At 40.4% G+C, this 26,563-nt stretch overlaps 1 protein-coding gene across 14 annotated transcripts in view; it reads left to right on the top strand.

Moving 5' to 3' along the window:
• LOC138751919 (obscurin-like) overlaps positions 1–26,563 on the top strand; it is a 755,203-nt gene that overhangs the window by 613,180 nt on the left and 115,460 nt on the right. The window contains exons 89-90 of one of the 14 annotated variants that reach the window (XM_069914888.1): positions 19,161–19,203; positions 20,616–25,429. The exons of the other annotated variants lie outside the window; for them this stretch is intronic. Of the exons in view, the coding sequence (XP_069770989.1) occupies positions 19,161–19,203; positions 20,616–22,179 (1,607 nt within the window). The 3' untranslated portion in view covers positions 22,180–25,429. Of the gene's footprint in view, positions 1–19,160; positions 19,204–20,615; positions 25,430–26,563 lie in introns of those variants that run through there. 14 annotated transcript variants of the gene reach the window in all.

The raw sequence follows: 26,563 nt of genomic DNA, 5'->3' as shown, positions 1-26,563 counted from the left end.
CAACTTTGTACACATGAGCTTCTAGTTTGTTACCTTCCTTTATTTAATTGATTATAAAGGGTTGTCTCTTCCCACTCTTACTGTCCTTGCTCTTAATTGAAATTAGTTGAGCTCTGAAAATTCTCCCCTTTATGCTCTTAAACATGATGCAGAATCTCAACTCAAAACATTAATGCTTCCTTTGCGTCCATAGATGCTTCTTGCCCTGCTGAGTTCCTCTGGCAGTAATTTTTTTCCACTTTTTGGGAAGAGGATTAAGCTAGGGAAAAAGCTCCATTTACATACTTTGTGGCCGGTTAACATCTTTGCCAAAAGAAAGAAAACATTTCCAGCACCAGCTTTGTTCAATTAGTATCTTTTCATGCGAGTGCACAATTGTTTGTCTTAGTTCTTGGGGAAAGGTTGCTGCAGGTATTTCTTGTCTTCATTACCCATTTGTATGCTGTTGAAATCAATTGTTTATATTCTATCTTGATTTTCAGCAAAATATTCATCAACAATGAAGCTTTGGTCATTTAAAAGTTACCTTATTCAATTTGCTGCTAAATTTCAGCTGCTGATTGATTTGTTTTTTTAAGCCTAGTAAAGACTGAGGAGGTAAGTTGCAAAAGTTTGGTAGGTTAAAGAGAGCACTGGGCATTCAGGGCATGACCTAGAAATCCTTAACAAAGGTCCTGTGTGTTCTGGTCATATTGTCAAGATGGAACCAAAGTATGAAAATAAGCATGTAAAAATACAGCCACTTAAAATTGACCAAGTAATGATGTCGATTGTTAGTTTACCTTGCATTAGATCTAATTATAATTCCTTTGATATCAAGTTTATCAGGAGAAACATTTACAGCAGTGGCTTTCAAACTCCCTCTCTAAACTCACATTCCACCTGAAGCAATTCCTATGCCATAAGTGCTCTGTGATTAGTAAGGGATTGCTTAAGGTGGGATGTGAGTAGGAAAAAAGGGTAGAGAACAACTGCTCTAGACCCAATTGTTACTGAAATATTTTGCTTGAGAAAAATTGTCATTGGCCCATTTCCTTTGGAGTTATGAAACCATGCACATAATGAGTCAATGAGGTACGTTTAAAACAGTGGTTTTCACACTTTTTCTTTCTACCCACATACCACCTTAAGCAATCCCTCACTAATTGCAGAGCACTTATGGCATAGGGATTGCTTAAGATGGAATCTGAGTTTGGGGGGCAGTTTGAAAACCACTGATTTGGAGTCTATAAATTTCATTTTTATTTTTTCTTTAATTTATTTGGAGTCAAATACATTTAAAAAGCTGATGCTTTTTATATTTTATGTTTTGTATTAATCACCGTTAACAGTTCAGTTTTAACTGAAAAGAAGGGTACCATTGTCCCAGCTTGAACAATGAACTAATGAGTTATGAATTAACATGCAATTAATTATTTGTAATGAAAACCATGTCATATTATAAGTCTGCAAGCAAACAAAAATTGGCACATTTTAACAAGACCATTCAATACTACTATTTCAGAATAATGTGGAAATTAAAATATATCATACCCAAGTGCTTATAATATTCAATGGTTTACAGTTTATTATTGAAATTTTTTTTCTGACATGGTTTTATTTGGTTCGTGTTTGGTTTCTGTTCAATTATGCTACTTTAACTGTTTCAGTTACATTAAAAGCCCTAAGCCATTCCAGAAATAACCTGCAATTCTCACTTTAAGGAGGGTACTATTCATCGTAAATTAGGATTCATTGTGACCAAATAGTAATAATGTCATTTAAGAATAAAAATTATCAATTCACTTGAAAAAAGGAACTTGATTTAAAAAATCAAATTTCAGGAATGGGTTTAGGCAATTTTGACCTGGTGGTTTTCTGAGATCAAAACAGAGAACTTGTAATGCTTATAATGTAGCAGATGGCACAGCATTTGACTAAAAATCAACTAACAAAACAAATGCTAATTCAGTACAAATTTTATGGATTGTTAGATGTCAAATAAAAGCCTACTAAATTCTTTTAACACAAAACAATTCCACAAATAGCAGCAAAATTTAAAAAATTTTGTATCTCTTTTGGATGTGATGTCTAAGAGATACAAAATTATCAGAATACCAATTCATGCTTAATCCCCTACTCCACACCCTGTACACATTACTGTGTAGCCAAGTACAGCTCCAATTCTACCTACAAATTCGCTGATGAAATCATAGTTGTTGGTCGAATAACTGGAAAGGGGTCAGAATACTGACAGAAAATCAGGTAAGGCAGTCTCAGAACAACAAACTTCCTCTTAGCGTCACAACGTCCTAAGAGCTTATTGTTGATGTTAGAAAAGAAATGCCAGAGGACAATGCCCCTGTCCACGTTGATGGCACTAAGGTGGAGAGGGTTAGAACCTTCAAGTTTCTGGGAGTTAAGACCTCTCCTGGAGCCAGCACATCACTTCAACTGTGACAAAGGCACATCAATGCCTCTACTTTCTAAGGACAGTGAGCAGACAGCAAATAGCATGTTGGCTTTCATAAAGAGGGGATTGGAGTATAGGAACAGAGATGCCCTTCTGCAGTTGTACAGGGCCCTGGTGAGACCCCACCTGGAGTATTGCATCCAGTTCTGGTCTCCAATTTTGAGGAAGGACATACTAGCTATAGAGGGTGTGCAGTGCAGATTTACAAGGTTAGTTCCAGGGATGGCGGGGTTGACATATGCTGAAAGGCTAGAAAAACTGGATTTGTATCCGATGGAGTTTAGAAGGTTGAGGAGGGACATGGTTGAGGTATACAAAATTATCAGGGGATAGACAGGGTGAAGTCGGATTACTTCTTCCCAATGATGGGGGAGACGAGGACTAGAGGGCATAGTTTAAGAATACAGGGTAGGCCCTTTAGGACGGAGATGAGAAAACATTTTTTTACCCAGAGAAGTGTGAATCTGTGGAATGCTCTGCCACAGAGGGTGGTAGAGGCAGATTCGCTGATTATGTTCAAAAGAGAGTTAGATAAGACTCTAGTGGGCAAAGGAGTTAAGGGTTATGGGGATAAGGCTGGAAAGGGGTACTGATGGTAGTGATCAGCCATGATCTGTAAAATGGCGGTGCTGGCTCGACGAGCCGAAGGGCCTACTCCAGCTCCTATTGTCTATTGTCTATTGACATGACATGTTGGCAAATGTTCTATCAAACCTCTGCAGTGCACAGTACAATACTGGTTTCATTATGATCTGGTTTGGGAATTTGACTGCCAAGGGAAAAAGAAGTCTCCAGAAGGGAACAAACATAACCAGGTCCACCACTCCAGAAGGTAACAATCAATCAGGACCATCATATGGACTGATCTGCCATGCACTGCTGTATATGCAAGGTGTTGCCTCAAGATAGCAGCCGTAATAAAGAATCCCCATCACTCAAGTCACAACCTCTTCTTACTGATATCTTTTAAAAATCCTGTTCAGCTGCAGCAAAAAAAAATTTCAGTGTATACGTATATGACAATAAACTCATTATCACAATTCCTCTGCCAGACAGTATATAATAGCAGAAGGTATTTTATTGTACAATCTTCAGGTGGGAGCATGATTTATTTTGAAATCCAGTACTGCTTTCAAATGGTGCTGAAACATCAGCCTAGATTATAAGAAAAAACACGCAAATACTGGAGAAACCCAGCAGGTCAAACAGTGCCTTTAGTGCTTACGGAGCCGAGATTCTAAGCGCATCTTTACAATGTGACTGAACTTAGAAGCAGGAGAATGAAGTCAAGAAATTTTAGTGCTGAAGCAAAACTTTAAATTACAATTTTTTTAAATTTTCTGAATTCCATTCAGTTATTGAAAATATAAAATTAAACAAAAAGTACTGAAATATTCAGAGAGCCAGAGCATTTAAACAGAAATAATATTCTATGTCAATTTCCCCTCAAGATGGACTGAGAGTGGGTGAAAAATATAAAGCACAAAAGCAATTGTTGAATTGCACAGGATGTTGTCCTGACCTTTACAAATCCACTCTACATCAATCAATCCATAACCTTCCATTTCTTTTGACATCAAGTATTTTAAATTTCCCTACTGTACTAGCCTCCACTACCACTGGCAATGCATTCCAAGCACCTAAAATAAGCACCTAAACTCATCTCTGTCTCCCCTAAACTTTCTTCCACTCACCTTAAACAGATGTCCTCTGGTATTGGCTGTCCTGAAAGGTGCTATCTACCTGATCTATTACCTCTCAATCTTGTATTCCTTTATTCAGTCACTTCTCATCCTTTGACATTCTAAAGAGAAAAGTCCTAGCTCAGTCAACCTTGCTTCATTAGATATGTTCTCCAATCAAGATAATATCCTGGAAAATCTCCTCTGTACTCTTGAAAGCATCTACATCCTTCCTATTTTTCTTCTTTGGCTTGGCTTCGCGGCCGAAGATTTATGAAGGGGTAATGTCCACGTCAGCTGCAGGCTCGTTTGTGGCTGACAAGTCCGATGCGGGACAGGCAGACACTGTTGCAGCGGTTGCAAGGGAAAATTGGTTGGTTGGGGTTGGGTGTTGGGTTTTTCCTCCTTTGTCTTTTGTCAGTGAGGTGAGCTCTGCGGTCTTCAGATTACTGTGAGGCGCCAAGATGCACGGTTTGAGGTGATATCAGCCCACTGGCGGTGGACAATGTGGCAGGCACCAAGAGATTTCTTTAGGCAGTACCTCTTCTTTGGTGCACCTCTGTCTCGGTGGCCAGTGGAGAGCTCGCCATATAACACGATTTTGGGAAGGCGATGGTCCTCCATTCTGGAGACGTGACCTATCCAGCGCAGTTGGATCTTCAGCAGCATGGATTTGATGCTGTCGGCCTCTGCCATCTCGAGTACTTCGATGTTGGTGATGAAGTCGCTCCAATCAATGTTGAGGATGGAGCGGAGACAACGCTGGTGGAAGCATTCTAGGAGCCGTAAGTGATGCTTGTAGAGGACCCATGATTCGGAGCCGAACAGGAGTGTGGGTATGACAACGGCTCTGTATACGCTAATCTTTGTGAGGTTTTTCAGTTGGTTGTTTTTCCAGACTCTTTTGTGTAGTCTTCCAAAGGCGCTATTTGCCTTGGCGAGTCTTTTGTCTATCTCGTTGTCGATCCTTGCATCCGATGAAATGGTGCAGGCGAGATGGGTAAACTGGTTGACTTATAATGAGGTGATTAATACTGAACACAAGTGTGGCTCTTGAACTTATACAGCAACCTGGAGAGATCTATGGACTTGGACCTAAAGGTCTCTCTGTTCTTTCTCACTGCTAAGAAACTTGCCATTAATGATATACTTTGCTTTGAAATTTGATCTTTTAAAGTGTATCACTTAACAGTTTTCCAGATTGAACTCAGTCTGCCACTTCTCCCAACACTGCTTCTTGTCTGTTTCCCAATGTAACATGCAATAATCTTTTACACTTTCCACAGCACCTGTATCCTTTATATTATCTGTAAATTTAATCTTACTTCTTTGTTCAAGCCATCTTTAAATAAAAACACAAAAGTGCAGGGGACCCAGAACAAGTCTCTGCAGAACATTTCTAATCACTGACCTGGCAAAACAAGTTTCATCTACTTTTTCTCAATTCATTTTCCATTCCCCCTTTTATTTGAACATTGCCTAGATCTTGCTATACCTGATGAAGAATTATACCATATAACCATATAACAGCACAAAAACAGGCCAGTTTGGCCCTTCTAGTCCACGCTGAACACCTTCTCCCACCTAGTCCCATTGACCCGCACCCAACCCATAACCCTCCACACCTCTCTCGTCCATATAACTATCCAACTTTTCCTTAAATATTAAAATACAAAGTGGTAGCACTTTGCCAGAAGCTTATTCCACACTCCCACATCCTCTGAGTGAAAAAATTCCCCCTCGTGTTTCCCTTAAACTTTTCCCTCTTTAATCTCATGTCCTCTTGTTTGAATCTCCCCCCCCCCATGGAAAAAGCCTGTCCACATTGACTCTATCTGTCCCCCTTATATTTTAAATACCTCAATCAAATCATTCCTCAATCTTCTACGCTCCAAGGAATAAAGTCCCAGCCTGCTCAACCTTTCTCTATAACTCAAACCCTGAAACTCAGGCAACATTCTTGTAAATCTCCTCTGCACTCTCTCTATTCTGTTTATATCCTCCCTAGAATTCAGCAACCAAAACTGCACACAATATTCCAAATTTGGCCTCACCAATGCCTTCCACAGCTTCAACATGACATCCCAATTCCTGTATTCAATATTCTGAATTATGAAGGACAACATACTGAATGCTTTCTTCACTACTCTATCAACATGTGACTGATCTGCTGAGTTTTTTATGTTCTCTCTGGCCATCATCCTGTTTTTCACACATGTAGAAGGTCTTTGGGTTTTTTCTTAATCTATTTTCCAAGGCCTTCTCATGTCCCCTTCTAGCTCTCCCAGGTCTTCCAACTATTTTTCAAAGTATATACTAGTGGGACAAAAGGGAACATTAACTACTATGTTTATCATTGGATGGCAATCAGATGAAGTAGGAGAATGGAATAGATTTGATTACATTGTTCATGGTAAAGGAGAATCCTCAGCCGGGAAAAATATCAAAATACCAGAACGCAAGGTTCTATCATCTGAACAAGAACAGATGGGGAGAAGTTAAGAAGTACTCAAAGTTCTTACAGGGATGTAAGTGGATGTAGTCAAAGTGACTTTAAAAGATGGTGAGCTTCTGTATAATCAAGAAACCCAAGAAAGAAAGGAAGGAAAAGACAGAGTATAAAACAAAAGACCATGAATACGAACATGGAGTGGAAATAAGACTAAAGCTGATAAAATTCTCCAGTTTGTGACAAGTGCAATAAGCAGCACCAATAAACTCAAACTACTGGCGAAAGGTGAGGAAGGGGCACATGTTGGATGTGAGCAAAGACTTTGTTCCTATAGCAACAATTTTAATTGGAAGTAATGCATCATATTTAGAACTTATTTAACTTGAAATATTAATAAGACCAGAAATATAAACAATCATTTGAAAATGTAAATTAAAGGAACATGGAATGGAAATTAATTAAATTGGACACACTATGCTAAACCACTATTATGTACAATTGTCTGATCAGGCACACCTATTAGCTGATTGTACCTGTGGCCCCTCCCTACAGGCTCCTGTATAAAGGTGACTGTCCCACAGCCCCCTCCTCAGTGCATGGCAGTCATACAGTATTGTCATTTTTCTTAAGTGAATAAAAGCCTATTGATTTCTCAACAATAGTCTCTTGAGTAATTGATAGTGCATCAATTTTATTCAAAGCTTTTTTTTAAATGGAGCAGATCCTGAACCCAGAAAACCTGGAGATCGATCCTCAATCACCTGAGGTATCCACCAATTTTAAACTGCCTGCACTGTTTTGAAGAATTCCTTCAGGCTTCCTCCACCATTGTGCAATCAATAACCGATAAGCTACAAGTGCTGCACTCCCGGGTCGACAGCCTGGTGTATTCCATGATCAGGGACTCTACATCGTACCAGGAAGTTATGGACATACTCAAAGGACAGTGCCTGAATAAGAACAATGTCATCTACGCCAGACACCTTCTAGTGACCCGCAAATGACAACCTGGTGAGTCCATTGCCTAATATCTTCGGGCCCTGTGAGCACTCGGCAGGGCCTGTGAATACAAGGCCATGTCCACCGCGGAGTTTACAGAGGACCTGAATTGGATACCTTTGTCGCAAGGATCAGGTCGCACTGCAGCAACAGAGACTCTTGCAGCAAGGGGAACTCAGTTTGCAGAGAGCAGTCGAGCTGGCAGATACACTGGAGGTAGTTCTCCAGAACATGGAGGTGAACTTGACCGAAAACACGGCAGCCTGCTGCCATCTTGGGATGCGCCATCTATAGGAGCACCCAAAGTGCTACTTCTGCGACCTGGGCAAGCATCAGAAGAAATGCTATCAAGCGAAGGATTTGAATTGCTCCAGCTGTGGGAAAAAAGGCCACTATGCTAAAGTGGGTAAGTCAAAACCTCTTCCTAGCAACGCCATGTGTGGATCACGGGGTCCACCGTCCTGACACTGTCATCACCAGGGGCCAGCAACACCTTGTGCGATCCGTGGGGGGTGCCATCTTCGAGACCCAGCAGTGCTGCCTGTGGGCCATGGAGGCCACCATCTTGGTTGCCATCTTATGGATCCAGCAGCGCCACCTGCGGGCCCTGGTGACCGCCATTTGGACATCATAGTCTTCCACTGCAGCGATGTGCAGTGACCTGACACTGGCCTCCATCACATCCGACATCAATTTGCCAGGTCGATGATGAATATTCAGATAAACGGCCACAAGACAAGTTGCTTATGCAATAGTGGGAACACGGAGAGCTTTACACACTCAGACACAGTGCAGCACCTTTCCCTTACAGTATTACTGGTGAACCAGAAGGTCTCCTTGGCATCCAAGTTGCACGCAGCGGACATCTGAGGCTTCTGCGTAATGACTCTAACGGTGCGGATTACTGAATATAGAGACTTTAGACTGATGGTAATGCCGCAGCTCTGCATTGCTGTGCTATTGGAACTGGATTTTCAGTGCCACCTTAAAAGCATGATGATGGAGTTCGATGGGCCCCAACCACCCCTCACTGTGTATAACTGGCAATTTTTGCACCGATCACTGCATGCCACCTTCCCACTGCAACCTCCCCCCATCGTACACAGCCAACTGCTCTCCATGCACAACCTGCAGCCACTCCACACTTAAAATTATTTGCCAACCTCACTCCCAACTGTAACCCTGTCACCACTAAAAGTAGGTGGTACAGTGCTGGGGACAGGGGCTTCATCTAGGCAGAGGTGCAACGCTTACTCAAGGAGGGGATTATTAAAGCCAGCACCAGTCCTTAAGAGAGCACAGATAGTGGTCATATTGAATGGAGAAAAGAATAGGATGGTCATCAACTACAGTCAGATCATCAACAGATACATGTAATTGGATGCATTCCCCCTCCCTTGCATCACCGACATGGTGAACCAAATTGCCCAGTATTGGGTCTTTTCGACCATTGTCCTGAAGTCGGCATACCACCCAGAGGACCACCAGTATATGGCATTCAAGGTGGATAGTTGCCTCTACCTCTTCCTGATGGTTCCCTTCAGTATCACAAACTGTGTTCTCAGTCTTCCAATAGAAGATGAACAGCATGGTGAATCAGTAAGAGTTATGGGACTCTTTCCCGTACATCAATAATTTCACCATCTGTGGCCACAACCTGCAGGACCATGCTGCCAATCTCCAGAAATTTCTCGAAACAGCCAAGCTCCTGAACCTTGCATATAATAAGCCCAAGTGCGTATTTCGCACAACCCGTCTTGCCATCCTTGGGTGTCACAGAGAATGGATCTGGTCCTGGAGCTTCCCCTTCCACACAGCCTCAAGGCCCTGAAGAGGTGCCATGGGTTCTTTTCCTATTATGCTCAATGGCTCCCAAATTATGCGGACAAGGCCTGCCCCCCATCCAATCCACATCCTTCCCCCTGTTGGCGTAGGTTTGTGCAGCCTTCAATCGCCTTAAGGCAGATATTGCCAAGGACACAATGCATGCTTTGGACTAATTCACCTTGTTTCCAGTCGAAAGCGATGCATAAGACTTTGCCCTAGCAGCCACCCTCAACCAGGCAGATAGGCCAGTCACATTTTTTCACGTACCCTGCAGGGCCCCGAGATTCAACATTCCTTGATCAAGAAAGAGGCCCAATCAATTGTCGAGGCAGTGTGGCATTGACACCATTACCTGTCCGGTAAGAGATTCACTCTGCTGACTGATCAACACGCAGTTGCATTCATGTTTAACAATCAGCAGTGGCGTGAAATCAAAAATGACAAAATACTGAGGTGGAGGACTGAACTATCCACCTATAATTACGATATCTTGTACCGGCCGAGGAAACATAATGAGCCGCCAGATGCCCTGTTCTGCGGAACCTGGGCCAACGCACAGATCGACTGGCTGCAAAACCTTCACAACGATCTCTGTCACCCCGGAGGTACCAGTTTTTTTCATTTTGTCAAAGCATGCACCTGCCATACTCCATCAACGAGATCAGGTCCATGGCAAAGAACTGCCAGATCTGCGCTGAGTGCAAGCCGCACTTCTACCGGCCAGACAGGGTACAATTAAAACCACCTGCCCCTTTGAGTGGCTCCGTGTCAATTTTAAAGGACCCCTGTTCTCCACTGACTGCAATGTGTATTTTCTTAACATCATCGATGAATACACCCGTTTTCCATCTGCTCAGTCATGGTGGCTGCCACAGTCATCACAGCCTCTTCACTCTGTTTGGCTTCCCCAGTTATATCAGTGACTGATGGCCTTCCTTTGTGAGTGATGACCTGTTGGCCGGGGTCTTTGTCATTGATCAGGATGACAAGTTACAACCCCCAGGGTAACGGTCAACTGGAGAGGAAGAATGCTATGGTTTGGAAGGCAGTCCTCCTGACCTTGCGGTTTAAGGGCCCCCGAGTCTCCCACTGGCAAGAGGTCCTCTCAGAGGCACTCCTGCTTTGTACTGCCACAAATGCCACAATGCATGAATGTATGTTTTCCTTTCCCAGGAAATCTGTGACAGGGGGGGACCACACTAACCAGCATGGATGAGATCCCCAACGCCTGTCCTACTCAGGACGCTTATGAGGAGACATAAGTCTGACCTCTTGGTTGAAAGGGTCCACCTCCTCCATGCCAACCCCCAATATGCCTAATGTGGCATACCCTGACGGTTATGAAGGCACCTTCTCTGTCAGGGACTTGGCTCCCTCAGAGGCCCTGGGGACCACTGCTGATCACCCCACACCCCCCTCTCCGTTGAACACCCATGATGCACCTGACTTCTGGTAACCTGCCTCTGCCCCAAGATACACCAGACTCACCAGCACAAGACTGATAAGTACATACAGCCACCCGAGACCGTCCAGGACCCCGCTGCTACACAGCAGCCACAACAGTACTACAACAGTCCCAGCGACTGACCAGACCACCTGAAAGACTGAACCTGTGACTTTGAATTGTAATCTTGTAAGTTCCAGTTCACTCTTTTTAAAAACAAGGGGTGAATGTGGTAAAACACTTATGTGTAATTGTCTGGTCAGGTACACCTATTGATCGATTGTACCTGTGGCCCCTCCCCACAGGCTCCTGTATAAAGGTGGCTGTTCCACAGCCCCCTCCTCAGTGCAGGACAGTTGAACAGTATGGATGAGCCATTGTTCTTAATTGAATAAAAGCCTATTGGTTTCTCAACAACAGTTCTTCGAGTAATCAGTGGTGCATCACACACACCTCACAAATACTGATTGATAGAAAAAGAGTAAAACAATCATGAAGTTGAAATAAACAGACTCTTACCAGGCTATTTGAGTAAAATTGCTGAATAATGAAGTATGTAGGAAATTTTTTATTAAAATTACACATCTAATATGGAAGTTTATAAGACGAAACCTTTCAAATTATGAGTTATACTTCTGGTTTATAGAAAGTTGCAACATTAATGCAGTACACACTGGAAGAGATGAAGATGTACACAATATTTATGCCCAAACAGAAACACTCAACTGTTTTAACTGTTGCATTGTGTATTTGCAAATGTCTAAAAAGTAGCAGACCAGATACCATACTGTAGAGAGAGAGTGCTACTACAGAGACAGTGTGTAGCATCTGGGAATGTTACATTTTGGGTAGATTCAAGATGGATGCCTCCACAAGAGGTCTGGCACGTATATGTTCTCTCCTTAGTGCTGGTGGTTAATGTCTAGTTGATTTAAAAAGAACCCAAGTTTCTTTATTGTTACAAAAGAAACATCACATAGTACAAGAAGTGTGCATGGTGCCAGGAGTGGAAGAAACAGCCAAGTTCTGCTGTGCTCAGGAGTGAAAGAAAAAAAAGAAACACACAGACTGTGTAGTGCATCAGCAGAGAAAATATGGAGAGTTTAAAAACTCCTAATGCTGTGAAATATACTGGAAATGTCACCCACGAGTGGGAGCTGTTTGAACAAAGCTTTATGATGTACCTGCAAGACATTGGAGTCAATAGCTAACTGGATACATGGAAGATTGCATTGCTAATTAACCATGGCGGGACCTCAAGCACTAGACGTTTTCAACATATTTATTTTTGCCGAGGCAGAAGACCAGAGAAAATTTGACAAGGTTATCAAGATTTTGAAGAACATTGAAACCTTTGAGAGGAACGTGTTTTGCTCATGCAGGCAATTGCAGGAAGAGAGCTTTGATAATTTTTTTTAACAGACTTAAAATTAAAAGCAAAAACATGCAATTTTGGATTGCTGCAAGATCAAATTGTGTTCGGGATTAATGATACGAAAGTGAGAGAGAGATTGCTATGAGAGACGGAGCTTACTTTAGATGGAGCCAGTCAACTAGCTCCGCAGCAGGCGAAGAAATTTGGTGATAGTGTAAAAAACCAGTAAAAAGAAGACATTGTCATACCATAGTGCCTGGACACACACACACACACACACACACACACTCCTACAATACCTACACTCAGCCACACACACACATGGAGACACATCTCTATATACTCCACACAACTACTGATCTACACACACACACACGCACATTGTCTGACATACACAGTGTCTCACACACACACACACACACACACACACACACACACACACACACACACACACACACACTGTCACACACTCCTACAATACCTACACTCAGCTACACACACACATGGAGACACATCTCTATATACTCCACACAACCACTGATGTACACACACACACATTGTCTGACATACACAGTGTCTCACACACACACACACACACACACAATCAAAAAATGAGATACAGGAACCAACAAAAAAAATGGAGAGACATACAATTGTAAATGATGCGGCCCTCAACATGCGCCAAAGCAATGCCCAGCTTATAGGAAAGTCTGTACTAAGTCCAAAGGGCAGAATCACTATGCAAATTAATGTCTTTACAAAGGGAAACTAAACAGAAGTAAAAGTGTACTCACTGCTTCCTACTGATCAATGCTAGTACCTTCCCTCCACATCTCCATCAGGCACACAGAACTCAAAACGGTCAACCAGTTTACCTACCTCGGCTGCACCATTTCATCGGATGTAAGGATCGACAACGAGATAGACAACAGACTCGCCAAGGCAAATAGCGCCTTTGGAAGACTACACAAAAGAGTCTGGAAAAACAACCAACTGAAAAACCTCACAAAGATTAGCATATACAGAGCCGTTGTCATACCTACACTCCTGTTCGGCTCCAAAACCGGCATCACCTATGGCTCCTACAAAGCTTCCACCAGTGTTGTCTACGCTCCATCCTCAACTTTCATTGGAGCGACTTCATCACCAACATCGAAGTCCTCGAGATGGCAGAGGCCGACAGCATTGAATCCACGCTGCTGAAGATCCAGCTGCGCTGGGTGGGTCACGTCTCCAGAATGGAGGACCATCGCCTTCCCAAGATCGTGTTATATGGCGAGCTCTCCACTGGCCACCGAGACAGAGGTGCACCAAAGAAGAGGTACAAGGACTGCCTAAAGAAAGCTCTTGGTGCCTGCCACATTGACCACCACCAGTGGGCTGATCTCGCCTCAAACCGTGCATCTTGGCGCCTCACAGTTCAGCGGGCAGCAACCTCCTTTGAAGAAGACCGCAGAATCCCACCTCACTGACAAAAGACAAAGGAGGAAAAACCCCACACCCAACCCCAACCCACCAATTTTCCCCTGCAACCGCTGCAACCGTGTCTGCCTGTCCTGCATTGGACTTGTCAGCCACAAACGAGCCTGCAGCTGACGTGGACATTTACCCCTCTGTAAATCTTCGTCCGCGAAGCCAAGCCAAAGAAAGAAAGATCAGTACCTTCCCCATAATATCATGTGCAGCATCTTGTCAAAGGCCTTCCGATGATCGAAGTAAACAATATTGATGGGCTCTCCTTTGTCTGTCCTGTTCATTACTTCTTCAAAGAACTCCCAAGAGATTTGTCAAGCAAGGTGTCCCCTGAAGGAAATCACTTTGACTTGGATCTATTTCATCTTGTGCTTTCAAATAATTGATTAATCTTGCCAATCACTAAAAGTAGACTAACTGTCCTATAATTTTCTGTTTTTTCCTTCTTTTCCTTATTAAAGAGTGAAGTAATGTTTGCAATTTTTTAATCCCCTGGAACCATTCCTGATTTTAGTGATTCCTGAAAGATCACTACTCAAGTGTTCACAGTCTCTTTGGCTACTTCTTTCAGAATCCTGGTGTGTGGTTCATCTGGCCCAGGTGACATCCACCTTCAGCCCCTGCAACTTCCCAACACCTTCTCCTTAGTAATAGAGACTACATTCACTTCATCACCCCGATACCCTTGAATTTCTTGCCTTCCATAATGAAGAATGATGCAAAATACAGATTCTATTCATCTGTCTATTTCTTTGTTATCTATTAACTTCCATCATCATTCTCCAGTTGTCTAATATCCCACACTTGCCTCTCAATCTTTTTATATCTGAAAAAATCTTTGGGTGTCTTCTCATGCTTTTAGCTGGCTTTCCTGCACATTTGATCTTTTCTCCTTTTACTTTTTTTTGTTTCCTTCTGTTAGTTTTTAAAACCTACCTAATCCTCAGGCTTACCACTAAATTTATAAATTTAAATTTAAACATTCAGCACAGTAGCAGGCCATTTCGGCCCACGGGCCCATGCTACCCAATTAACCTAAAGCCCCTGGTAGATTTTGAACAGTGGGAGGAAACCAGATCCCCTCGAGGAAACCCACGCAGACATGGGAAAAATGTACAAACGCTTTACAGACAGCATGAGATTCGAACCACTGGTGCTGTAACAGTGTTATGCTTACTGCTACACCAACCTTGCCACCACTAGACTTTGAAATAAAGGGCATACAGGATTGCGATTATACTGTCTTTGACTTCCCTTTAGAATGCTTTTTTCTTGTTTGACGTTGAAACAATCCTGCGAGGTTTTAATTATTCTCAAAATCTCCTGCTATCACTGCTCTACCATCTTACCTGCTAGGGTACCATTCCAAACACTTTTGGCCAAATCTTCTATCATGCTTATGTAGTTAGCTTCACTTGAAAGTAATACCAACACATCCAATCTCAAACTGAAAAGTGAATGTTGTCATATTATGATCATTACCTCCTAATGGTTCTTTTTCCTTAAGCTCTCTAATCAAATCTGGCTCATTACGCAGCATCAAATCCAGAATTGCATTTTCCCTTGTGGGCGTGACAACAAGCAACTCCAAAAAACATTTTACAGGCATTCCACAAATTCCTTCTCTTAGGATCCAATGCCAACCTGATCTTCTTAGTCCACCTGAATATTGAAGTCCCCATAATCAACTTTTTTTAAAAAAACATGTCTTCTACAATAACTGTTATAATTCTACATCCTGCCTGTTATTTGGAAGCCTGTATACATTACCTATCAGGGACTTTTTGTTTCTCAACCCTACCCACAAATATTCTACATCTTCTGATCCTATGTCCCTTTACGCAAGGATTTGATCTCTTTTTTTTTAACCAAGCTGTCTGCCCACCTGCCTGTCTTTTCCATAGGATGTGCATCCTTGGATATTTAGCTCCAAGCTGTGATCCTCCTGCAGCCATGTCTCAATTATGCCCACACAGTACCTGCCAATTTCTAACTGCATTTTAATCACATCTACTTTGTTTTCATACACAGCCTGCATTTAAATAAAACAACTTCATTCCTGTGCAATACACAAGATGTGCAGAAGAAACTCAGCAGGCAGGTCACACAGCATCCAGAGGAAGTAAAGGGCAACCAACAACTTGCCCCAAGCCTGAACCATTGGATTCCCTTTACTTCCACTGGATGTTGGATAACCTGCTGAGTTTCTCAGCATGTGTATTACACTCAACCTTGCTTCTGCAGACTTTCTTGTTTAACTACCTTTTATCCTGTGTTCACCACTCTTCTCACATTGTATTGCCTGAATTTAAATTCTTACCCTTTTCTCAACTTTGTTCCAGCTTTTATTTGGACACTTCAATAACTTCTGCACTCTATAACAATATAACCATATACAGCACAGAGCAGGCCAGTTTGGCCCTACGAGTCCATGCTGGAACAAATCCCCACCCTCCTAGCACCTGGTCCATACCCCTCCAATCCACTCCCCTCCATGTAATTATCCAGTCTTTCCTTAAATGTAAATAATGTCCTTGCTTCAACCACCTCTGCCGGAAGCTTATTCCACATCCCAACCACCCTTTGCGTGAAGAAATTTCCCCTCATGTTCCCCTTATAATTTTCCCCCTGCAATCTCAAACCATGGCCCCTGGTTTGAATATCCCCCACTCTTAATTGAAAAAGCCTATCCACGTTCACTCTCTCTGTCCCTTTTAAAATCTTGAACACCTCCATTAAATCCCCCCTCAATCTTCTACGCTCCAGAGAAAAAAACCCAGGCTGCTCAACCTTTCTCTGTAACTCAAACCCTGACATCCTGTCAACATTCTCGTGAACCTTCTCTGCACTCTCTCTATTTTGTTTATATCTTTCCTATAATTCGGTGACCAAAACTGCACATAGTATTCCTAACTTGGCCTCACCAATGCCTGATAGAATTTCATCATAACATCCCAACTCTTGAATTCAATGCTCCAATTTATGAAGGCCAGCATTCCAAATGCCTTCTTCACCACACCATCTACCTGAGTATCAACTTTGAGGGTAGTATTTACCATAACTCCTAAATCCCTTTGTTGCTCTGCACTCCTCAATTGTCTACCATTCAATGTTTATGACCTATTTAGATTTGCCTTTCCAAAATGCAACACTTCACACTTATCCGTATTAAATTCCATCAGCCATTTCTCAGCCCACTCCTCTAGCTTTCCTATATCTCTTTTTAAGCTATGGTAATCTTCCTCACTGTCCACAATATCACTAATCTTTGTATCATCTGGAAACTTACTTATCCAATTTACCACCCCTTCTTCCAGATCGTTAATATATATAACAAACAATAGTGGACCCAGGACTGATCCCTGAGGAACTCCACTAGTCACCGGCCTCCAATTTGATAAACAATTTTCTACCAGTACTCTCTGACACCTCCCATCCAACCATTGCTGAATCCATTTCACTACCTCCTTATTTATACCTAATGCCTCCACTTTTTTTCCTAACTTCCTGTGGGGAACTTTGTCAAAAGCTTTACTAAAGTCTAAATAGACAACATCCACAGCCTTCCCTTCATCAATCTTTTTTGTAACCCCCTCGAAAAACTCTATAAGGTTTGTTAAGCCTGATCTACCCCTGACAAAACCATGCTGACTACTACCTATCAATCCCTGTTCTTCTAAATATTTGTAAATGCCATCCCTCAGAACACTTTCCATCAACTTACCCACCACAGACGTCAGACTCACAGGTCTATAATTTCCAGGCTTACATTTGGACCCTTTCTCAAACACCGGAACAACATGAGCCACCCTCCAATCCTCTGGCACTACCCCCGTGACCAGTGGCATCCTAAATATCTCTGTTAATGGCCTCACTATCTGTACACTAGTTTCCCTGAGTGACCTTGAAAATACTTTGTCTGGACCCGGAGATTTGTCCACCTTTATCTTTTTTTATCACTACCTCCTCGGTTATCCTTATATGATTCATGACCTCCCCACTATTTTTCTTTACTTCAACTGGTACAATATTTTTTTTCCCCTAGTGAATACCGAGGAAAAGAAATCATTTAAAATTTCCCCCATCTCCTCTGACTTCTCACTCAGCCTACCCTCCCTATCTACAAGGGGTCCAATTCTATCCCTCACTAATCTTTTACTTTTAATGTACCTATAGAAACCCTTTGGATTTATTCTTACTCTGTCTGTCAAAGCTTCTTCGTGCCTCTTTTTGGCCTTTCTAATTTCTTTCTTAAGATTTTTTCTATACTCCTTGTAGTCCTCTTTCAATTTCTCATCACTTTGCTGTTTATACCTCTTATACACCTCCCTCTTTCTCCTAACCAAATTTCTAATATTCCTTGAAAACTAAGGCTCCCTATGACTTCCAGCCTTTCCTTTGATCCTCACTGGGACATATCTACTCTGTACTCTCAAAATTTCTTCTTTGAATATTCTCCATTTTTCATTTACATCCTTTCCTGAAAAAATCCTGTCCCACTCAATATTCCCCAAATCCATTCTCATTCCTTTGAAATTTGCTTTTCTCCAATCCAGAACCTCAACTTTAGGTCCTTCTTTGCTCTTCCCTAAAACTACCCTAAAACTAATAGAGTTGTGATCACTAGACCCAATTTGTTCTCCAACATTAACCTCAGACACCTGACCTATCTCGTTCCCTAACAGGAGATCCAGTATTACACCGTCCCGAGTCAGTTCCTCTACGTATTGATTAAGAAAACTATCTTGTACACATTTGACAAACTCTAGCCTATCCAGCCCTCTTACTGTATGGGTATCCAAATCAATGTGAGGGAAGTTAAAATCTCCCATGATCACTATCTTATGTTTATTACAATATATGCTATCTCCTTACAAATTTGTTCTTCCAATTTTCTTGGCCCATTGGGTGGTCTATAATACACTCCCATTAGTGCTCTCATGCCTCCTCCACCCCTCAATTCCACCCAAACAGCCTCACTGCATGATCCCTCCATACCAACCTGCCACCTCACGGCAGTAATGTTCTCCTTAACAAGCAGAGCAACTCCTCCCCCTTTTTTTTACCCCCTGTTCTATCACATCTAAAACATCTCTTTTGCTTTAAAGTTTATACTTCCAGGTTTGTACTTTTATGAACACTTCCCCCTGCCATATTGTTTAAAACCTTATCCATTAACTATTTAAAGTACATTGGTCATCTATTATTGGTAAGCAACTGATAAATGCTATCAATTTATCTTTGGTAATCTCTCATTCCTTATTCATTCTGTTGTGTATGCAGTAATGGAGCTAGATTCTGATGACTGAGATAAATACCAGATAAAACTAAATTTGTGGAAGCCAGACCTTGAATCTTGCAGTAATAACTGAAGAGTGATACAGTTTTGTTGCAGCAATGACATAATTTCAACCTGTCCATATCTGACGCCACACTTTTCATCCTGTTTCTTGTAGTCACTGAACAAGAGACTAAAGTTCCCAAGAAAACCATCATCATGTAAGTGCTTAGTTTCTTCATTACCACTTTGTATAAGCTTGTCCATCTCATCCAGCGCTTGATTACATTATCCCTACATACACATCATCACTGTTTGCCTGTGCATGTTAATATTTAATATAATTATTCTTTGGCTTAAGAACAATTGCTATAACTCTCATAAAGGGAATGTTTGAGACAGGAGTTGCTTTTATCAGTGTTTTGGTGAAAATTAATTTGCTTAATACGGTTAGTTGTATTTGCCTTTTAAGCATTTGGCATGTGATTTCCTAAAGCAGCTTCTGTTGCATTCAAGCTTAAATTTGAGACAAATTCTCAGAGCTGAATGCAGCTATAGCCTGTTCATTATTTTTATAAGCATTTTCAATGTTATTTTCAAATATGTACTAATATCCTAATCAATTATACTGTCTTCACATTTCCTCAGGAATCTTTTTTTTAAATGATACTTGTGTATCACTTTTTAGTTCTTCAGTACCATTCATAACGTTGTTAACCAAATGGATCACATTTAAAGGTAGAAACCTGCATGTCAACAAATGAAGACCTGACACTAAATAAAGCAATTTTCTGTACTTATTGAAAAAATTGTTTGATATTTTAATTTATTATCATGATTCATACGAACAAGATTATCTGAATTCTCTCTCTCTCTATAGATATATATATATATATATATATATATATACTCTCTCTCTCTCTCTCTCTCTCTCTCTCTCTCTCTCTCTCTATATATATATACCATTTCCAATTATAATTAAATGACTTTTGCAATGAGTTGCACATATTCAGTAGTAACACATTGATAGAGGGTGGGAGGCATTTTGAGATCAGTATTTCTTCAAACATTCTTCCTATAGCTTCCTGTTCTTCTAGTAATTTAATTTAATGGAGCATATTGATTGGGTGGCTTTCATCATTTCAACAGTTAAGCAAGAAATACAGTGTATGCTCCAGTCGGGTGCCATAGTTAACTCACAATGTGATGATCATGGCATAGAATCTGTTTATATAAATATTTTATGCCTCCTGGCCACTGAATACATCTAAATAAGGGAAAGATTTTACTGCAAAACCATTTTGATCCTACAAGTATTGCTGATATCAAAAAACAAAGCATCTCCTTATAATGTTTAATTAACACCCAGAAATGGAATAACACCAACTAATGGTCTAAGTCTACCTAATTTATACTGAAACACGCATGGCAAGACAGTATTTTTACTTTTTTAACATTGTACGAGTGCAAAAGCATGATCATATCTGGAATGTTTCTAATTGGTTATTACTATTGCATTACTCAACAACGTATCAGAAACTAGCCTGCTTCAGAGTTGATGATACATTTTGTACAAGGTGGACAATGGAATCTTTCTGATGTTTAAATATTTGCCTGCTCTTTTCATGATCAGTGAGGAGACTATAACAACAGTAGTCAAGACCCCTAAAGTTAAACGGCGCAGTTCTTCAAGTATATCTCCAGCGAGACCGGCCGGACTACAGGAAATAGAATCAGAAATACTATTCTCAACACGACCCAAAGCACCTCCTCCCAAGCTTCAGATGGAACCCAGAGAAACCCCCATAAAAATGCCTGTTCCTGCAGTTATGATAACAGAGCCAGAAGAACAAGGTGCAGCTTCAAGGGATATTTTCAAAGAAACTAAGGTAGAAGAACAAAAACCGAGATGGATTGAAGTTGAAGAAGTAGTTGAATTTAAAGTTAAGAGAAGTTCAAAACCTGAGAGGAAAAGATCAGTTTCACCTTCTACTCAAATCTTATCTGAGCAAAGCCGAGTGAGCCATCGGTCTTCAAGCCCAAGGCCGAAACCACCATTTAGGATTGACCCTAATATAAACAATTCAAATAATAATCTGGTAGAACAAATGCAATCCTCCCTTTCAGAAGAAAATCTAACGAGTGTGGAAAGTCTGACATCTGCATGTCAACCTGAAATTATCACTGATCTTGAACAACCTACATCAGAAGTTATCAATCCTGACCATACTTCTAATCATTTTTCTGTAGATGCTCTTGAATCATCTGCTTATGCAGTGAATGAATATGATATTCAGCCAAGTGAAGCAGTAGATCAGTGCAAATCAACCCTGCTTGAAGTGGAAAGTCCTCTTCTTGCACACGTAGGTGAAACAATAACATTAAGCTTTGAAACACCTGGCTCCATGGATGACGAACAGCTATCCCTTAACAATATTTCAGACACTAAGCCGGCATCTTCTTTTACAATTGTGGATCTTCCATTAAATATTTCTGATGATAAAATGGAAGAATTCAAACCAAGCGATGAAGAAGAAATTGGCACAGAAAGTGAACATATAATTATTGATGAACCCCCTGAATTGAGTGGTAATGACCTGAGAAATAGAGACACTAAAATTTTGACTCACAATGGAAAGCTATTAACCTTAGAAGACCTTGAAGATTATATTCCTGCACAAGGGGAAACATATAAATGTGAGGATACAGTTGACCAGGATTATCCATCAGCTGCTAGTTCCAATGAACCATGTGAAATTTCTGTTCTACAGGCAGAAATAAACGAACCAACAGTTGGCAAACCAGTTTTACTTAATGTTGGGAGACCAGTTGTTCCTAAAATAAAACAAAGTTATTTGCATCAGTTTGGAGATCAGCGGCCTGGAGGCATGTTCATGTCAACATCTCGAGTAACAGAAATGCATTCAATGGGGCCTTCGAATTTGTCAGTACATGTCAGTGGATCAAGTGCTGAATCAGTGATCCATTCCTCAACAACAGAGAAGAAGCCACCATTAGAATTGAAAACATCCTTTTGTACTGAAGTGCAATGTTCTGTGGACAGTGGACAGCCAAGCTTTAAAACCGAAGTATCTACAAGAACTCTGAACTATGGAGAAACTGTTACATTACATATCAATAAGAAAGATCCAACAGAGGAGCCCAACAAAAGCACACACGATACACTGAACAATTAATCTTATTGTGCGGGAACGTCTAACCTAGATTATGACCTGTAACAATTAAAATATAATTAATCAAGTATTTCTAGTATTAAGGGAGAACATTTAGAAAAAGTTCAACTATTAGAGTTAATACACCCTAAACCTTAACCCAAACCATTCCACATAATAATAAAAAAAATGCCTACAAACCTTACAATAGACTTCAGTGTTAATAATTATTCACAGTAGATTATTATAAATATTAGGTTTCATGGTAGAATGAAATATAATTCAAATGTTCTCTCTTCAGTTAGGTTTTGTAATCATTGCATAAAGACCAGTCAAACCAACAGTTTCACTCAGTTTCAAGAAACATCCTCTCTGTGACTTATTGGTATTCTGCCAACTAATCAAATTTGGAATCTGAAGAAAAATATATTCACATTTAAAGGGTTATGAACTATTTGGTGGTTTTTCAAAGGAAAACCTAAATGAATGGTTCTGGGTGTCAAAAACAATCATTTGATTATTTTGCAGAAAACGAGGTCTAATTTTTGTGCATTTAACAAGCAGTTTTTGCAGATGGTGACAGGTCATTTCTTGATTAAGAAATTGGGGATTAAGTGGTAAATTAGCTGAGAAAAGACTTGTTAGCCTGAAGAACCTAAATTTGTACTTATGTAACAATTTCATCATCATTCTACTGTAAGGATACTAAGAGTTCCTGTTATGGGAGGATTATGGAGCTATCAGAATATCAGGGTGTGGTATCATGTAATCAATTTTATTCTAACATTACTGAAATTGTAAGCTAGACATACATATATTTCCTGAAATTATTGCTATTCTTCTTCTTTGGCTTGGCTTCGCGGACGAAGATTTATGGAGGGGTAATGTCCACGTCAGCTGCAGGCTCGTTTGTGGCTGACAAGTCCGATGCGGGACAGGCAGACACAGTTGCAGCGGTTGCAAGGGAAAATTGGTGGGTTGGGGTTGGGTGTTGGGTTTTTCCTCCTTTGTCTTTTGTCAGTGAGGTGGGCTCTGTGGTCTTCTTCAAAGGAGGTTGCTGCCCGCCGAACTGTGAGGCGTCAAGATGCGCGGTTTGAGGCGAGATCAGCCCACTGGCAGTGGTCAATGTGGCAGGCACCAAGAGCTTTCTTTAGGCAGTCCTTGTACCTCTTCTTTGGTGCACCTCTGTCTCGGTGGTCAGTGGTATTGCTATTAAACCTACAGATATTAGGTACTTTGTTCTCCCCTAACTCTTTAGGAAGATGAAACAAGACGGGGAAAACAATAATGAGAGTATAGACATAAAAGGCTGTGATAATGTGGAATGGCATGGTTAAGTTTATCATTGAACATCCTTATATTTGTCCCTGGACCACTGACTTTGAGGATTTGGAGACATCAGAATATTGATAGCCTCTTTCACAAAGTTAATGGTAAAACAGATTGCTAGAAAACATAGTTCCAAGAATTCTAAACATTGTAATAGTCTTCTATCAATTTTAGAGATTGGAAGTGTAGCAATTTCGCATTAATTCATTGATGCATTTGGATGTCAACGTGTTACATCCAATAAAATCTGAAAGCAATAACATTTTTAGAAACATGCATCGAGTCATCAGAAGAAAAGTGTACTCTACTGATTCTCAAATTTTTCTTGATTCAAATTCCTTTTTTGTGATAAAACTTCAGAAAGGTCAATGAAAAGTTGAATATGATAAGTTGAATCAGCGATAATTATTGCAGGTTTTGATTTTGAAGTCGAGCTCCAAGCCTGCTTTTAATTTGATGGCCATCTTTTGAGATCGTATGTTTGGAGCAATCAGTTACTAATATGTCATATTAAAAGAAAGTGACTCATTAAAATTTTTGACATTTAAATTAATCCTAATTCTTTTTTAAAAAATGCTGTTTTGCGTGCACCAAATAAAGAGTATAGTGAGTTTTTCTTACATTTACTTCAAAGATAATATTCTCAAGGTGTATTTACGTACAATAACTTCACTGTCATGTAGATTTTCTTTTTAAGTGGGAAGTTTATGCTCTAATTTCTTTCTGCAATGCAAGTTCAGGGCAGAATACATAGAACTTTTCAATGTGTGTGTGAGTTTTCTCCATGCTGTGAACTGTTGAAAACTGTGTGCCGTGTTACATATCTTTTGAGCTGCAAAAAGTCCTGTCACTTTAATGAACATCGATAGCTATTCTAAAAATCTCAACTAACAGTTGGGAAGCTGAAGCATTCAGAACGCTACGTGAAACTGCATGCTTAAATCCAGATTGCATACAAAATCTTAAGTATTTCAAATGAACAGTTCGACCACCTGTGGTGCATTTTGAAGAGAAAAGTTGTGCAATATAGTTTAACTTTGACATACTTGTACCTTCAAAGATATTTTTAGTAGTGTGTCTTGTACAGTCTATGTTTTAACAAAACCACAAAATGTTTGATGCATTCTTATATGTTTTGTAAGGGGTAATTTTTTTTTAGATATATATATTATATTAGATATATATATGTAAAATCAAAGTGTGCCTCCTGACTTCTGTGTGTTATATTTGAACCCCTAATAAAGTCATTGTTAAATTTAATTGTTTAGCTTTGGTGGAAAATGACAAAATATGCTGCATGTGTTGGTTAAATCTTTCGCGTGAAATGAAATTGAAACAAAAGTTTTCAAATTATTTGAGTCCAACCCAAACTAAATGAGTCTTTCAGATCTTTATTAATCACATAAAGGGAATTATCAAGGCCATTTTCTTTTTGGATGAACTCACAAGTGAAAGATGCTGATTGTACCTCCAACTCTGGAGGGTGTTTTCAAGTGTTCTGAATCATACCCAGTGATCTTTAATTTTTAATGTAACTCAAAAAAAAAGGAAAATGTAGTACAGCTTGATTTAAGCAAAAGCACATCTTGAATCGTGGTTTAAATTCTCAAGACTGGAGTGATCAAACCTAAACATAGAATATTTGAAATTACCTTGCCAAAACTCGTCCGATTAGATCATTTATTTGATTATAATAAATATTTCACACTGCCATTGAGGTGATGATTGATCTAAAAAATGGGTGGTTGGATTTTCAAAGTTCAAGGAGCCACATTCAGCACCTCTTAATCATCCAAACTCAACCGATGAAATTTCAGGTTCACTCTGGTTGTCAGGTAATAAGTTTTGACCAGCTGTGTCAATGGTCCTTGAAAATATGGCTGACTAATCAAAATAGCTGAAGAAAGTGTCATTTTTATTTTTGTGAAAATTGTAAAATGTTGACTAAAAATTCCAGCCCATAATAAAACAAACTTCTATATCACCCATCTACATAATAACCATACAGAGCTGATGACTGATTTGTTGCAGAAGGTTTGTTGTCCTGTTTCATTCAGGTTTTAACATCTTCGGTAAACAAGAAAGACTGCAGATGCACATCTTTTACAGCATCTGCAGTTATTACTACTTTGCTTAACATCTTTGATAGTAATCTAAGTGAGTCTTGAGGCTCTGACCTTTTTTTTGCATAATACTGATGCAATTATGTTTCAGGTTGATTGTGAACATGGGATTTGGTGATGGGTTATCACTGTGGTAATTGCTATTAAATATCCTGAGTGGCAGGTTGGTTGTTGGCCATTGTTTAGACACAATTATTGGAGATTGTTCAGTGTCTCTAACAAACCCAAGCCTGGGTATGATCCATTTCCTGCTCCATTAGGACACAGTTCTAATGCTCTCACCTGTTAACTTCCTCTAGTATTTGTTCAATTTCTCTATATAATAGAAGCCCTTCAGTCCTGAGAAGATCTTGAAAATAATTTCTGAACCTTTTCGAACAAATGACATCCTTCCTCCAGTATGGGAACCAGAAATGCACACAACATTTAAGGTGCAGTTTCATAAACATCTTATAATATGACTCCTGAGCTCTTGGATCCATTGTTCTGATTGATGAAGGCAAGCATGCCATATGCCGCCTTCACCTATGTAGTTACTTTCAGGGTACTATATAAGTACCCACAGGTTCCTGGACAATACAACACCCCCCCCCCCCAGGACCTTGTCATTCACTGTGCATGTCCTAGATTGGTTTAACCTGCCAAAATGCATCACTTTGCACTTGTCCAAATTACGTTTCATCTGACATTCTTTTGTTCACTTTCTCAGTTGTAGCTTTAGATTCCTTCTTCATGGCCCACCTTACCAATTTTGATGTCATTTGCTGTGTATTAATCAAGCCCCAAACTGTCTCTCTAAGTGAAGTAGCATTTCACTGGTGAATCTGCAGCAGTTATCTACTGAATCTGGTGCTCCCCTCCTCATCGAAGACGCTCAGCACACACTGGATAATCAGTTTATTCAGCACCTTGACTCTGTCTGCCACAATAGCGAGGATATCCCACAGCAACCCATT

Source organism: Narcine bancroftii, chromosome 1, assembly GCF_036971445.1.
Source record: "Narcine bancroftii isolate sNarBan1 chromosome 1, sNarBan1.hap1, whole genome shotgun sequence".
Classification (NCBI taxonomy): domain Eukaryota; kingdom Metazoa; phylum Chordata; class Chondrichthyes; order Torpediniformes; family Narcinidae; genus Narcine; species Narcine bancroftii.
This window is presented reverse-complemented; position numbering and strand designations above follow the sequence as displayed.